This window comes from Psammomys obesus, unplaced genomic scaffold, assembly GCF_907164565.1.
Source record: "Psammomys obesus unplaced genomic scaffold, mPsaObe1.curated_primary_1811, whole genome shotgun sequence".
Taxonomy (NCBI): Eukaryota; Metazoa; Chordata; class Mammalia; order Rodentia; family Muridae; genus Psammomys; species Psammomys obesus.
This window is the reverse complement of record NW_026591126.1, coordinates 1,177-15,996: the sequence shown is the minus strand read 5'-3', so window position 1 is coordinate 15,996 and position 14,820 is coordinate 1,177. Positions and strand designations below refer to the sequence as shown.

Sequence of the window (14,820 nt, the reverse complement as noted above, 5' to 3'; positions counted from 1 at the left end):
TTTAAATAAGTCACTCTACCTTACATTCCTGCTGCCATAGACATAGCCACTCCTCCCTGCCTTCCCTGCTGTGATGGACCAGAATCTCCCTGAAGCCATGAGCCAGAATAAATCTTTCCTGTTTCTGGCAGGTATCTGGCCACAACAATGTGAAAATAACTAACACACCTGGTGGAATCTTCTCCCCCTCCTTTGCCCCACCATGTGGAAGACAAAGTTTATCTAGTCCTTTGAGGATCATGTGGAGGGCTCAGGGCCAGTCTTCATCTCTGTGGGTAATCAGGCAGCAAGCATCCTGCTAGACCCAATGGTTAGCAAACACCTGTGCTTCAGAGGGGTGTTGAATAGTTAGCACTCGTGTGTGCTTCAGGGGGACACTGAGGCACCAGCCCACCCTGGGTCCATCTGAAGAGGCTGGGTTCCTGAGGCTGGCAGGCACGGGCTCTGAGAAGCAAAGGGAGACAGTGAAGTTGTTGTACATGTTCTAGAAAGAACTGGGGATCTGTTCCAGAGTGTTCTATAAGGGACTATGAGGCTGTTGTAGAACATTCTAGAAGGACTGCAAGTCCCTCCCAGAATGGTCTAGAGGGGTTGGTGAGGCTGTTTCAGAATGTTCTGGAAGGTACTGTATGGGGGCCTGGGGATAATTCAGACAGAGGCATTCACACATGCCTCTCTTCCTGCCAATTAAATAAATAATAAATAAATGTAAAAAAAAATGCATTCCTTGCAAGCATAAGGACCGGAGTTCAATTATAGAGCCACAAAAATGCCAGACATGGTGGTGCATGCTTGTAATCTCAGTATTGGGGAGGTAGAGACAGAAAGCTCTCCGGGGCTTTCTAACCAACCCATCTAGTTTAATTGGTGAACTCCAGGCCAGTGAATGACTCTATTTTTAAGCAGGACAGCATTCCTGGGGATGACAGTTATATTGTCCCCCAACCCCTACACACACGTGTGTGTACAATATGAACATTTAAAAATACAAACATTAAAAATATGGCAAGGCTATTTTCAGAATATAGATGAGCAATGCAGCTGCTGGACATAGAGATCCAGATGTCAGGGCATTGGGGGCAGGGTGGGTGAAGCTGGCCTACCACCCACCAAGGAATGTCCAAGTGCTTTGGGAACAGAAGGGGTTTCCTGGCTGCTGGGACTAGGTTCTTCCTGACACTGTGCATGAAGAGTTCAGGGTTCCCTAAGACCAGCTATCCTGGTCTGTGGGTTCTACTGGGCAGTTGGGAACATAGGGGGCTAGAATCTTCATATCTCTGTGTTGGTGGCAGGGTGGTGTCAAATCTCATCAGAGACTAGAAGTGGGCAAAAGAGAGGAGGACACTTCCAAAGAGCCTCCTATGGAGGCCACACCTATCCTCCAGGGGCAGAGGTAACACATCCGTGGTGGGAGATGTAAATACCCCTGGACCCTGTGGTGCTGTAAGACCCCTCAGAAAAGAAGGGGGCCTACCGTGGGGTCAGGGTGTATCTGCCTTTCCGATCCAAGCCACAGTAGGAGTGAATGGCAAACCAGAGGAAGGCGCAGAGCATCATAGCATATACCTGGAGCAGGCAGGAGAGATGCCTAGGAGTCAACAGCCACCATCAGTCCTGGTGGCAGAGTCTTCCCACTTCCAGGGAAGTTTCTAGGACTGAGAAACAGAAGGCATGAGATAGATAACCAGCCTCCTCCCTGGGTCAAAGGCTGGTTCCTCCCCACTGACTGGGCCTGGAAGATCCTAGTAATGTCATGACTAAGTGTTGGTCTGGTAGCAGTAACCCGGGGACTGCCTTCTATTTAGGAAGGGGCGAGGCAGGGCAGGACAGAGGGGGACAAGGAAGGAACTGGTGGCTACCGTGAGGGCCAGGCTGATGCAGGTCAGGGTGGAGGCGATACTGTAGTGTGTCCACAGAAAGTTCCTGATGCTCTGTAGGCAGTCCTGGACAGAGGGAGCATGTGTGGTTGCCCACCCTGGCTGTCCCTCCCTGCACAGCATGCTCAGCTTCCCCCATTCCGCTTTCCTCCTAGAAGTCCCTGCAGCTTCATGGTTTGCTTAACCAGTGCTGAGGCCAGGGCAGTCACAGTAAGCACCTTCCCAAGTGGAACTGCTGAACATTCTGGGAAAGAAGTTTTATGAACCTTGAGACTAAGGGCATGGTGCCCGCCTCTGTGAGGATGGTGGCCCACTGCCTTGGGGGCCAGGTAGGACCTTCCTCCTCTGTTCTAGCTGCACTGAGCTTCTCCAGTGGGCCACTGTTTGTCCCCAGGCAGTCCAGGGTGGAAATGTACTGCTTGCAGTCCCCCAGAGGTTGCTGTTAGTGGTAAGGGCTGAGAATCTAGAGCTGCAGGTCTCTTCACTGTGGGCCTGACATCAACAGAGTCTCTCTCTAGAAACAAGGAGGTGACGGTCGGCATCTGGGACGTTCATATGGTGGCATTTTGTTAAGGATCGGCTGAAATATTTGGGGAGGGTGAGAATGGGCTGGACTCTGTGGAACCCCTAGGGTGCTCTCTTGCCTTCTGGTAAGCAAGTGGTCCTTTTGGCCCTTAATGGCCTGAGCTGCCCTTTGCTTTTTTCCCCACCAGGGGTCCTTTGCAGCCAGCTATGGTCCCTTGGCACCCTGGGACAAGAGGCAGGTGGCTGAAATATTTTGTATTTGGGACCTGAGGACAGTTCTTGGGTGGATGGGGCTCCCTGACTCTCAGCCCCTTCCCAGCAGGCCAGCTCCCATCCCTTCTGGGCCTTGAGCCATTCCCCACCCTATTGTTTCTTGGAGGGGAGCCAGACATCTCTCCCCATGAGATAGGGCTGGTTTGTTTCCAGGACAGCAAGGGGGGATGGGATCAAGAGGGGGCTGGGAAGGGAAAGAGAGCCAGGAGAAGAGAATGAGTCAAGGCTTAGCCCTCAGGACAGAAGAGCTTACTCCAGGCCCTTCTCCTGGCACTTTCTACTTTTTCTGGGTCCCCTGGGGACCCCGTCCAACTCCCCCTAAATAGCTGATCACTCCGCTATGTAGAGCCTTAGCTTTTGAGCTTCTAGAATCTTCAGAGGGGAGGGGAGGGGAGGGGAGGTTCTTGATGGCCTGGAAAAGTCTCATGAAGGAGTGGGTGGGGCACATGCCTGCTGCTAACCTAAAAAGGAGTTAGGCCTAGGGGTAGGGTCAAGCTGGCCATCCCATGAGTTTCCCTCAGTTTACTTCTCTGTGACCCCCTATCACAGGGGTGGGGTACATACCCAAGATTCTAGGGCATGTCCCAAGATGTGAGAAGCCAAAGGGGCAAAGAGGATGAAAATGTCCCTTCACAGATAGGACCTAAATGCCCAACCCTAATCTGACCTGAGCACAGATGCCTTCATCCCCCTCCTCCTCACCTCTCTCATGTCCTCCTGGCCTTGACACATGTTGGCTCCCATGCTCGACAGAAGCCCAAAAGGAGATTTCTTCCCACAACACAGAAACTACAAGACAGACCAGGAAGAAACATAGAATGGGTAGAACTGATGAGGAAACTAAGGCACCAAAGCACAAACTGGGTGATTCTGCAAATGGGACCCCTAAGAGACCAGAGCTCAGGATCACAGCTGCTGCTGGAAAAGGTGGCTTGGCCTAGTGATGGAACAGCCCAGCTCTGAGGGCCACTTGACCTCGCAGCAGGGCCCTGCTGCCTGCCTGATGGCCAAACATCTACTTCCTTGAAGAATATCCAATTTCTTCTGGAATTCAGTCCCTGATGAGCAAGGGACATTGCCCTTTTATTTTGTATTGGCATGGGGTAGCCAATCCTATTTGGGGCAGAAGGGGGATGGGTGGGAATTTAGTCATCTACCCACAATGGGACCTATGTCGTGGGATCTCCACTTGAAGCCCGGCCAGGATAACTGACTCTAGAGGATTTCTGGTACCCATTCTCTAGAGCACAGAAACTATGACCACCCTGTCCCTAGCTCACCGTGTCCTGGATGATGGCCAGTTCCTGCCACCAGTTGCTAGATGGGCTCTTCATTGCCTGATCATACACGAGGTCATAGGTATCCAACACAGCATCCTCCACCTGCACCAAGACCATCAGGAGAGAAATGGCCTGAGGGAGACCCAAGGAAGCCACGTTCTGGGCCTCCTTCTCCAGGGGGGACATTTTCTCCAGGGACTTTCCTCCTACCATGACTAATCCTGTGGCTTGCCTATTGCCCTTGTGGCTCCTAAGGGTTAAAGAAGAGGCCAGCAGAGCTTAAGCCACCCACCCTTAGTGGTGGCTTCTGGGTAGCATGGGGTAGAATCCTGGTGCTACTGGATGGCTTGGATGTAGGCAACAGGCCCAGCCTGCTGAGAAGTGTGGACAAAAGCCTGGACTAGTTCCTTGGTTCCCTAAGGTGCTTGTGGGTCTTTCTCCAGAACTACCCAGAATACTGGCAAGATAAGCTCCAAGTCTTGGACCTTGGGTAAGGTAAGGGTATCTGGGGTCAGATAAAGGTAGACAAGGAAGAGGGGGAAGAAATCTGGCCCTGCCTTGCTTCACACACAGAAAGCCTAGACTATTTTCCTTCTGTCTCCTAGCTCTGTCCCCGCCCCCTACTTAATCCCCAACTTAAGATGCCCTCCCCCAGGCCAAATATGTTTTCAGAGACAAGCTGGAATCTCATCTCTTTCAGGAATGCATCCTGGATGTGTGGGGCTCACTGGTCTCCTGATCCAGGGCAAGTCCTCCTACATCTTTCTGCCTTGAAGGCCCTGAGTCCTCCCCACTCCAGTGTCATGCCAGACCAGCAGCCAGGACACACAGAGGGTTTTCCTAAGTGGCTTGGGTAGTATTGAAGCCCCTATGTCTCCTCTAGTCACCTTTCCTTTCAGAAAGGAAGGGTATCTGTCCCACAGCCTGATGTCCTCTACTAGCCTCAGGACCAGCTGTCTGCAGGCCATAGTGGACAGGTAGGCAGTTTTAGAGGGTGATTGGTTATTGCAGCCCAGCCCAAGGCCCCTGCAGGTGCCAGGGGAACTCCGTGCTAACCACTGATCCTGGCACCGATTCCTCCCTCTCCATCTATGCAACAGAGCCAGACATCCCAATGAGTCATCCCCAGCTCAGCCGGGGCAGGTGCCAAGCTGGCCTTGGTTGCTGGTCAGTCAGTCAGGGCCAGAGCCCTCTTGTGGGCTCAGCCTGTGGGGATGCCGTGTCCTTAAGGGAACAAATCCTGGGGAGAATGCCTGGAGCTGGTCTGGAGTGGGTGGGGCAGGTGGCAGAAACAAGCAGGCCCCCTTCAACTAGCCCTTTGTGTACCACTCCCTAGCACAGTTGACTTTATTTCCCTCATCAGTCCTACCATTTTCAAGGATGTCCCAGTTGCCTAGGGGCCCTCTGTCCACTGTCATTCCTACAGGACAATAGGGATGACATCAGCTCTAGAGCTCAGCTCAGCTTGGTTCTGCCCAGCATCCCACCCCCATGTGCAGAACAACAGAGCCCTGCCTAGACCTCAGAACCTGACCTTGGGGCCTTAGAGACCAGGCTGAACTCTCTCTGCAGAGCCCAGCCCTGGGGCAGGGGTAGTACATTGCCATCTGCACTCATGTTGACATCCAAGGTGCTCGGTAAGGGACCGAGGCTGGAGATTTTCGTGGGAATAGGGAGGGTGGGCCAGAGCTTCCACAAGCCTCCACACCATTTGTTCAGGGGTCCCTTCCAGCAACGATCCATGGCTGCAGGGCTGGCAAGCAGCGTCTGGGTTACAAACTCTCCTTTGTAAGTGTTTTGTCCAGTATGGAGGATGGACGGAAGCCCTGAGTGTATGAGGTCCTGAGTGGGTATTTGTTGTCAAGGACCACAGCCTCAGACCCATGAGAGGTTGGCAAAGCCACCCACCCTGTGAGTCTCATGATTAGCTAAAGCTGCCTTCTTGTCCAGCTGTATACAATAAGCCCTGTCTCCTTGTTTATCGGTATGTAATACCCCTGCCTTCTTGTTCAGGTGTATATAATAGCTGCACTGAGCTGCGGGCAAGGAGGTTGCAGTTTGCCATCAGAGAGCTGAAAGCACCTGATCCCAGCTTTTCTGTGTGTGAGGCTGTCCTTTTCTTCATTCCTTCCCCTCCCCACCCCACCCCAATTGGTCAATCTCTTGAGTTGTGCAGAACACGGCAGCCCGAGTTATTACAGGCTGAGGACTCCTGTCCAGGGTACCCTCTGCTCTCTCCTTTTTTTAAGACCAGGATACTGTGATATCTGCCTGGGCTTGGTGACTCCCCTCCCCCATGTTTGCCAGCTCAGGAGGACTCCGTGTGGAGCTGCAGGTAGCTTGTGGACCAGCATTGGGTCCTGAGGCTATACAGACATGTCTGTTCTATGTATGGTCTTGACATGAATTATTAAGGAAAGATAAACAATTCATTTTCCACTCCTAGGGGACAGTGGGAGATTGCACAAAGGAGCTCTGCAGCCACAGTGAGGGTGTAATGAATAGCCCTGTCGCTCTGTATTCATCACATAGCAGGCTGAGCCACACTGCCATGCTCACTGACCTTGGATGCCTGCTAAGGCCTGAATCCTGGGAGGAGGACCAGGAAGGAGCATCCCACTTCAGGCCAGAGCCTGTGCCTACAGAGGTAGTCAAAGTCTCTTCCTTGTCTGACCTTCAACCTCTTGTCACAATGCCTTGGAGATCTTTCCAGGGAGGTTCAGGGGGTCTGGAGTGACTTCCAAGCATTGCCAGTTAATTCCTGTATCCTTTCTTACCCATAGGGTTGGAGACAGCTGGGAATACCAAGTCCCAGGCTCTGAGCTATTTGGCCTGGATTAGCCCACTGGTGGGAAGAACATGGGATTATGGGAAGTTGTTTGGGTGAATGTGTACATACAGGCTGTGCTTGGTACTACACTTGGCCTCATCCCAGCACAGGACAACCCAGAACTAGGTCCTCATTCCAGACAACCTGGGAGTGCAGAGAAGCTTGCCTGACCCCTGCACTGCTGGTTCACCTCCATTAGGCAGTAGCCCTCCATCAGGCCCTTCTACTTTCCATTTAAAGAACAGACACAGAGGTCCAGGGAGGAGAGGACTTGCTCGAGGCTGTCTTGCTGCCCTTGATTTCAAACCCAGGGTGTCTTCACCAAGGGTACCTGCAGGTAGCTCTCCAGGGCTCACATAGGCCCTGCTGAAATTCAAAATTCCAAGACAATAGATGGGCCAGCAGACCAGGGTCTAGGAGGAAGCTATACTCCACTGAGGTCAGGCAGGGCTTAGAGAGTTGCCCTAGTGGCCTGTCTTATGGAGATTAGAGTAATGGCCCCTTTCTTTCTCCAGATTTTAAGCCCTAGTTGCAGTCTGTTCTCTGGTCCCTGTGAGGCCCCTACCCATTCTGGACCCCAAGTTTAGGGCTCAGGATGTAAACACAGCTTTAGAACAGGGAGATGGGCTGCAGCTGCTGCAGGCGAGGCCAGTCCCTGATACCTGGCAGCTGTCTCGACTGAGGCCACCCACGGTTTGACTCAGACCTCTAGCCATCAGTGGCCAGGGAATGTTCTGTCAAAATGTTGCTTGGCCCTGCTGCCTCAGGCAGGATTCCTGGACACCCATGCCCTAAAGGTATTGTGGGGGTCCAACCCCCTTCCAGATCCTCTGGATCACAGAAAATCTTTTTGTTTTTTCCTTTAATACCAGGGTTGATACAAGCCTTTGGGAATCTCCTTGGGCAGGGAAGAAGGGTGAAGCAGAAAAACTCTGGGCAAAGAGCCTGGTTGGTCCAGGTAGAGGGCCCTGGCTGTACTCACCTGGGTGGGGTTGTAGAATCTCCAGAAGGCCACCTGCACCAAGATACAGAATGACAAGGCAAAGCACAGGAAACCCTGGGGACAGAGATGGGCTGGTCACCGTATAGCCAGGTATGTGGCCTGGGTAGACAGGGCATGGTACCCAGGGCAGCTGGGTAGTTTTGCCAGCTGGGTGGGGCTGAGGTCCAGGTTTGAGCCACCTACTGTCTGAGGGAGGCCCTTTCTGGGAATTCCTTCCCTGGGCTTTATGTGCCTCCGAGGACCTGTGACTAAGGTGTCACACTGCTTTTCCAGTACTGTGGAGACCCCTGCCCAGGCGGTGTCTCCCTGTATCTGAAATTTTAGAAGCAGAGCTTCCTACCCCACCCCTTTAATATTTTTTAAAGATTTTTAAAAAAATTTATATTCATTATATACATGTTTGGGGAGGCTGGAAGAAAGGTGTTGGATCATCCAGACCTGGAGTCACAGGTCGTTCTGTGTGGATCCTGAGCACTGAGCTTGTATCCTCTGGAAGAGCAGGCAGCCCTTCTAATTGCTGAGCCATTTCTCTGCCTCATATGCCTAACCACCCATCCTTTGAGGTAGGGTCTCATCTAGCCCAGGCTGGCCTTGAGCTCATCCTCCTCCCACCTTCCTCTCCTCAGCGCTATGATTACAGGTGTATGCAAGCACTGTTTTATTCAGCGCTGTGACTGAACCAGTGCACGCTATGTCATGCACGCTAGGCAAACACTCTATCAACTGACTCACATCCCTAGCCAGAAACTTTCCTCTTGAAAGTAGGGAATGGCGAGCTCATACAGGGTGCCTTCTGCAGGCTCTTTGTTGTTTTGTTTCTGAAACGTGTTTCCAAGGAGACCCTAACCTCTGCAGCCTGACTCATCCAGGACCACAGCCCACAAACCCTGGCATAGGTTTGACACTTCAGGCTGTGGTCTTCTCCCCTTCATGAGTTTCCTACCCTTCCTCTACACCACTACACGAGCCCCTGTGGTCACCCTACTTCCAACCCTCACCCAGAGTGCTAAAAGGGGACATCTTTACACACCCCACCCTTTTCTTCTTTAATTGGGTTATAGACTTAGTGGACAATGCACACCTCTCCCCTGACCATATACTAGAACAAGTTCTTACATTTTTGTGGATAGTTTCAGGATCACTCTAACCTAGGAACCCTAATCCTCAGTAGAGCCCACCAAAGTCCCATCTAGTGAGCTCAGATCTGGATACCCTCTGAGCCTCTGCCTGGTGCTCTTGATGGTCAGCCCCAGTACCATCCACCCAGTACACAGAAGCCCCTGTGTGACCGCTGAGCCCTCTGTATCAAACACCTCCCTACTCCAAAGTATCACTAGCATGTCGCCCAATGGATACGGCCATCTGTGGCCTGGCTACCTCAATCCAGCCTCACTCTGAGGTACTCCCCATGAAGAAAAGTGACCAGAAGGCAGAGCAACCTACAGTCACTGGCCAGGATCATAGGAACAGAGAGCACATGTTTAGGGCCAGCTTAGTTCGACCAAATGTGTGGAAAGAGCTGGGGTCACCTGCACTGGCCCTCAAACTTGGGTGGTGTGGGCTCTGCAGGATGGGGAGTCTGATCTCCTGCTTCCTCCTACCTGTTACAGAGCCTGCAGCACTGTCTAGGAGTTAGCCCAGGGCTGCCTACTGCTCTGTTCTCCCTTTGCCTTTGTCTGTTCCTCCTTCTTCCCCCTCCTGCCTTCTTCTCTCTCTTCCACCCTTTTTTCCCTTTTTCTCCTTCTCCTCCCTTCTTCTTCCCTCTGGCTGGCAGTTGAGGGGAATTGAGGGTTGCCTTCCCCATCTGGAAGCCATTCCTCAACTCTGCCTCCCAGATGAGGCTGTGAGCCCGCCCAAGAGTCCAGCCCTTTTCAAAAACCATTTCATTGCTCAAGAGGGAGTCTCTCCCTCTCCTCCCTTCCCCCTCCGTCTCCTGTGTCTGTCTCTCACTGTCTCTTTCTGTCTTTGTCTGTCTGTCTTGTCTGTCTCTGTCAGCCTGTCTCTCTCTTTGTGTGTCTGTGTGTGTAGAGAAGATCTTATGATGTGCATAGTGGAGAGAGAGGTTGGGCCTGGCCCAAATGTGACCGTTTTCTCTCTACTCATTCTAAACGAAAATAAATGAAATAAATAAACTCGTAAACAACTTGACTGCTTCTTGCAGCCAGCCAGCTCTTTCATTTCCTGTGTTGCAGAAGGCGGGGCAGGAAAGAGCAGGGGGGGGGCAGTGGGCACAGAGTCACGTTGGGGGTTGTTTCCACGCCCTGGTCCCCTTTATATGTACTTGATATCTGCTCCAATACACAGGCATATCAGGCACAACACACAGGCAGACACAGAGCCTTGGTGAACAGGGCAGGCAGAGGCAGACAGTACCCACCTGCACACAAGCCCCACAAAGGGGCTGTAACCAGTGACCCTGTGGCAGCTGAGCTGGGCCTACTATCCATGCTGGGATAGAGGATGCTGGAATTCAGCAAAGTACAGAGCCCACACTGGGCCGGGAGTGACCTTCGGAACACAGCTCGGCTTAGGAGGAGTCTGGATGTACCTTTTAGCCTAACCCACATAACAGTACCACACCAGGCCCTGAGTCTGTTAGGGAGGTGGAACTGAAGCTTCGGAAGGCCTGGATGGGTTCTAATGCTCCACATTATTTGCCCACAGATCAAGTGCCAAGCAGGACAGGGGAGGAGTTTGGGAAGGCTGCAGTGGGCTAGGCTGAGCTGGAGCTGGGCCCCTTGGCCCACCTGTTTACTGCCGGCTGCTTTACAGTCTCCTCGCTGACTATGTCGCCCCCTGGTGGCTAATGTTATAGCCGGGCGCAGGCTTCTCAGCTGCCTTCTGCATACCCTTGCCTCCATCTTGTCTTTCCTCCATGCTTCCCTCTAGCAAGCCACAAATCCTCGGGGGTCTCAGCCCATCAGCCCTGAGTGACCTCTTAACTAAGGTCCTAAATCTAGGTTATCTTGGTTTTGTGCTTACTCATGCCCAGCACTGCTCCTGCCCTACCCAGTGAGCTGCCAGGTTCTGCCTGGTTTATTACCCAAGCCCACCCAGGTCTGGTTAGTCTATGCAGCAGCTCTCGGAGGCAACTCTGCCCCTGTCTTCTGGAGACCAAGGGTCACCAGCAAATGTGCTGAGCGTGAAGACAAGGTTGTAAAGTTTCAATCTATCCAGGAAACAAAGCACCAGCCCAGGTTTCTGAGGGTTCCTGGATTCCCCTAATCACTTACAGACAGAGGTTGGGAGGCCTGTAAGCAGAGCCACAGGGATGGACTGAGATGGGAAATGAAATCTCATGCCTGGAATGGAGAGGGTAGGTAAGAGAGACCAGGGTATCAGGAAGGACCTGCCCTGGTTCAAATGACTAGGGAAGCCTGGGTCAATCAGGAACAGTTTGGCCATGGGGAAGGTCCTAGAAGATCGAATTAACCCACTGGGGTTGTGGGGGTACACTAAGGCACCCACAAGGAGAAACAGATAGAGCATCAACAAGGTCTTCTAGGGGGTCTTCCCTTCTAAGACCAAGCAAGGACAGTGGACCACTGAGTAGGAAGCCCAGGCTGCAGAAACAGCTACAGGGACTTCCTGTCTCCAGGCCTGGTTTAGTTATCAGAACCAGGCCCTGATGGTGCCTTGGAGATGACCCCAGAACTGAGAGGGCTGGCTCTCTCTTTCAGGACCCCTGCCGAACCATTGTTGGATCAGAGGAAGACAAGATGAAGCAGAGCCCTGTGAAGACTTCTAACCAACCCAGGTAAAGGTTCTTGACTGGGAGGGTCCTGATTAGGCAAGTGGAAGGTCCTAAGTGTGTAGGTTGAAGGACTCACTGGTCCATAGCCTCTGGCCTTTGCTTCTTTCTGGATACTTCTGCCAGTGTCAGGCAGCTCCCTGGACTTATCCTCTCCAGCTCTTGTCCCCGCCTGAGATCTGGGAGCTGGGGTCATCTGGCAGCACACAGATCTTACCGCAGCCATGAGGCCGTGGGCTTCCCTCACAGTGGCTATGGTGCTCAGAGCAGCGCCCAGGCTCAGTAGCCCTGCTAGGCCGATCCCCATGTAGAAAACTGTGAGAAGAGAGAGGCAGAGGGTAAGGAATCTAGCAAAGGGTCTGGGCATGGAGGTTGGATCTGAAATCTACTCTGGAGGTCACCGAGCTAGAAATGAACTTCTGCAGAGTTCCCAGAAGGCACATATCTCTGGCCCCCCAAAACGGGGGCATCCTATGGTCCTTTTCTTTCTTCCCAAGTGTGGGAAGGCAGGGAGGAGAGCAGGGGCAAGCTAGGGGGCCATACTCTTTTCCCCCATCTCTCCTGCCCTCCCTGCCTCACAGACTATCTTTAAGCCACATCCCCATACTCTAGTGACAGGTGGCAGTGTGGGGCTGTGACCTTATCAGTCCAGGCCCAGGCTTCAGGCTTCCTGCCTGGGAGAGGCCTAGTGCCTTGGAAGGCAGGGGGCCTAGGGACTGGGGCTGCCAACTTCCCATTCTGGAGCCTCATTTTCTCCCACTCTTTCCTGGGTTGGTTACCTTCCTAGGTTCCTTACATTCCTACCAGGAACACTTCTTCATCAAAGTGGCCTTGCTCTTGCGGAAGTGGGATACCCTGGCTGGCATGGCCCTAGCTGGACATTTTCTTCTCTCTGAATATGGTTTTCACTGTTGAGTCCCACAGGTCCATCTGAGTCCAACCTTAGGGGATCCCTGCCCCGAAAGCACAGATCTGGGGCCTGCTGCAGCTTGGACACTCCTCTGTGGAGGAGAGTCAGGGTAGGAGTGTCTGCTGTCACCTAAACCGCCCACCTTTGTTAGTACAACCAGGACACTGGGGTATCCCTTCCCTACCTGGACCTCTGGCCTCTGCCCAAAGCAGAGGACAGCCTCTGGACAGCCTAGGGCTGGGAGATGAGGTCGGTTCCTCCATGATACTTTTGGCTCTAGAGCTTCCCCCCTCCACTCCACAGCCATTTCTGGCTTCACTTACCCCAATAGTGCATCACTTCATAGGGGTTCTTCTCCAAGGGTACACGTCCAATGACTGTAAAGTGGTCTCCGAAGTGAGTGACAACTGCCATGGTGGCCGTAGAGAGGCCCAGCAGCTGAGAGTGAGGTGGGCTCATCATCAGAGCTTGGGAGTTGCAGAAGCCCTCCCACACCAACAGAGTGTAGGGCCTGGGATTCCGGGAACTCGAGCCTGGCTCCCTCTAGCTTCCCAGGCGCATTGGAGCAAGGCAGCTGCAGGAGGCCTACTTGTTTCAGTGGGTGGGGGACAGGTCCTCTCATCCACAGGACACCCCACCACACACACACAGATAAGTAAGCAACACATGCTTATGCCCATTTTCTCCTAGGACCAAGAAGCTCACATCAAACTTGTCTGCAGAGGCGCTGCAGTCCCCATCCTCTCCCTGGATCCCAGGCAGCACCCCTTCCTGGCAGTCGCTGTACACTCTAAGTCACCTGCCAACCTAGGTCCTCCCAGGCTCCTCACTGACCCTTGGGGTGACAGCTGCATCTACAAGGACATCATGTACAGATGTCCACAGTCCTCTGAGGGTGGCCACCAAGGACCCAGAAGAGTCTGCAGGACTGCGGTGGTGGGGCGGACGGGGAGGAGGCCTGGGCACGGTGAATTACTCCCTCTGCTGCTCACCTACCCACCCGCTCCTTCTGCCCCACTTGCATGTTACCAAGACCAAGAAGTTGGTGATGAGTATCTGGCTTTTGGCAATCTTGATTCGATTCCAGTGCCCCATGGAACTTGGCTCCTCTCCTCTCTTCTCTCTTCACTTTCTTCTTCCTTCCTTTCCCCAACCCTCCCCTCCCCTCCCCTCCCTTCTTGTCTACTCCCCTCCCTTCTGTGGTTCCCCACTGGGTGGGGACCTCAGACCACAGCTGACACAGTAGGTAGGCTGAGTCCTCCCATCTGTCAACAGCCCTTGTAATCTAATGGCTGGGTTGGGGGAAGGAAGATGGGCAGGCAGGAAGGGGCCCAGCTTCTATACCTACTGCTACCCTGGCCTGGCCCAAGACAACTGAGCTTTTGAAGGCATAAGAGGCCTGGAGGTGGGCTGGGCCACACTGGGGAAGTGGGGTGGAGACTTGAGGGGAGCAGGAAGAGGAGGGCCCAATGCCTGGCATTGCTTATAAGGGTGTAATAACTTGCTACTAACCTATAACTGCCCAGCTTCATAAAAACATCCAGTGTTTGGATTAGACCCTAGGTCCCAACGTCCTCCTGGGATTAATCCTCAAACAGGACTCCTACAGGTGTTGCCTGTGTCTCCTGACCTGATGCCACTGGCCAATTCATAATCAGCACAGAGGGGGAGGGTGTGATAGAGTTAAGTCTCAGGACTGGGCAAACAGCCATACCACCTATGTAGGAGTTTCAAGATGGGGGAAGTTTATGGGTATTTGGCCCTTGGTGGGCTAGCCGTGAAAGAAAACAAACAAACAAACCAACGATGTTTCTCACAACCAGCACCTGGGAGGCAGGTAAATTATACCAAGTTAGGGGATAACACACATAGTGAGACCCTGGCTCAAAATAAATAGGGTGGGGAGATGGCTCAGTGGAAGCATTTGCCCCGCAAGCATAAGGACCTGAGGTTGGATTCCCCAGAACCTATGTTAAAGAGGTCAGGTGTGACCGTCCATGCTTGTAATTCCAGCGCTGTGGAGGCAGAGACAAGATGGTTCCTGGACTTACTGGCCAGCCAGCCTAGCTCTTCAGCATCTCCAGGCCTGTGAGAGATCCTGTCTCGTCAACAAATTGAGTGGGCCTCTAGGAAAGGACACCTGAGGTTGACATGCCTCTATCCCAATCCCGCCCCAGGAACACACAATGATAAAGAACCCAGCTGAAATGCTGTCAACCACCTTTTGAAAAGGAAACAAGTGTTTGCTTACTTCAAATATTGAGGCCCCACAGGAGGGCCTGTGCCTCGTGCCCATAGTGCTTTCTGTTAAAACATGTGTCTGCAATAATACAGAATGACAAAAGCCACGGACCACACAGTACTTCAAATT

The 14,820-nt window shown here is 52.8% G+C and overlaps 1 protein-coding gene across 1 annotated transcript; it reads right to left on the bottom strand.

The window, feature by feature from the left end:
* Positions 1-218: 218 nt before the first annotated feature.
* Tspan32 (tetraspanin 32) lies at positions 219-13,567 on the bottom strand. Its single transcript, XM_055610027.1, has 9 exons — positions 13,479-13,567; positions 12,773-12,887; positions 11,757-11,854; positions 7,768-7,842; positions 3,956-4,057; positions 3,378-3,464; positions 1,860-1,943; positions 1,475-1,566; positions 219-444 (listed from the first exon to the last, which is right to left on the bottom strand). Exons 1-9 carry the CDS (start codon positions 13,542-13,544, stop codon positions 330-332), a joined length of 834 nt encoding a protein of 277 aa, XP_055466002.1. The 5' UTR covers positions 13,545-13,567; the 3' UTR covers positions 219-329.
* Positions 13,568-14,820: the final 1,253 nt, after the last annotated feature.

Excerpts from the sequence above, each read along its gene's own strand:
- Tspan32 (XM_055610027.1), bottom strand. The coding sequence starts at position 13,544 with ATGGGGCACTGGAATCGAATCAAGATTGCCAAAAGCCAGATACTCATC. Across the intron at positions 12,888-13,478 it reads TCACCAACTTCTTGGTCTTG|CTGCTGGGCCTCTCTACGGC; the intron begins GTAACATGCAAG and ends CCTCACTCTCAG. Across the intron at positions 3,465-3,955 it reads TGGCCATCATCCAGGACACG|TTTCTGTGTTGTGGGAAGAA; the intron begins GTGAGCTAGGGA and ends TCTGTCTTGTAG.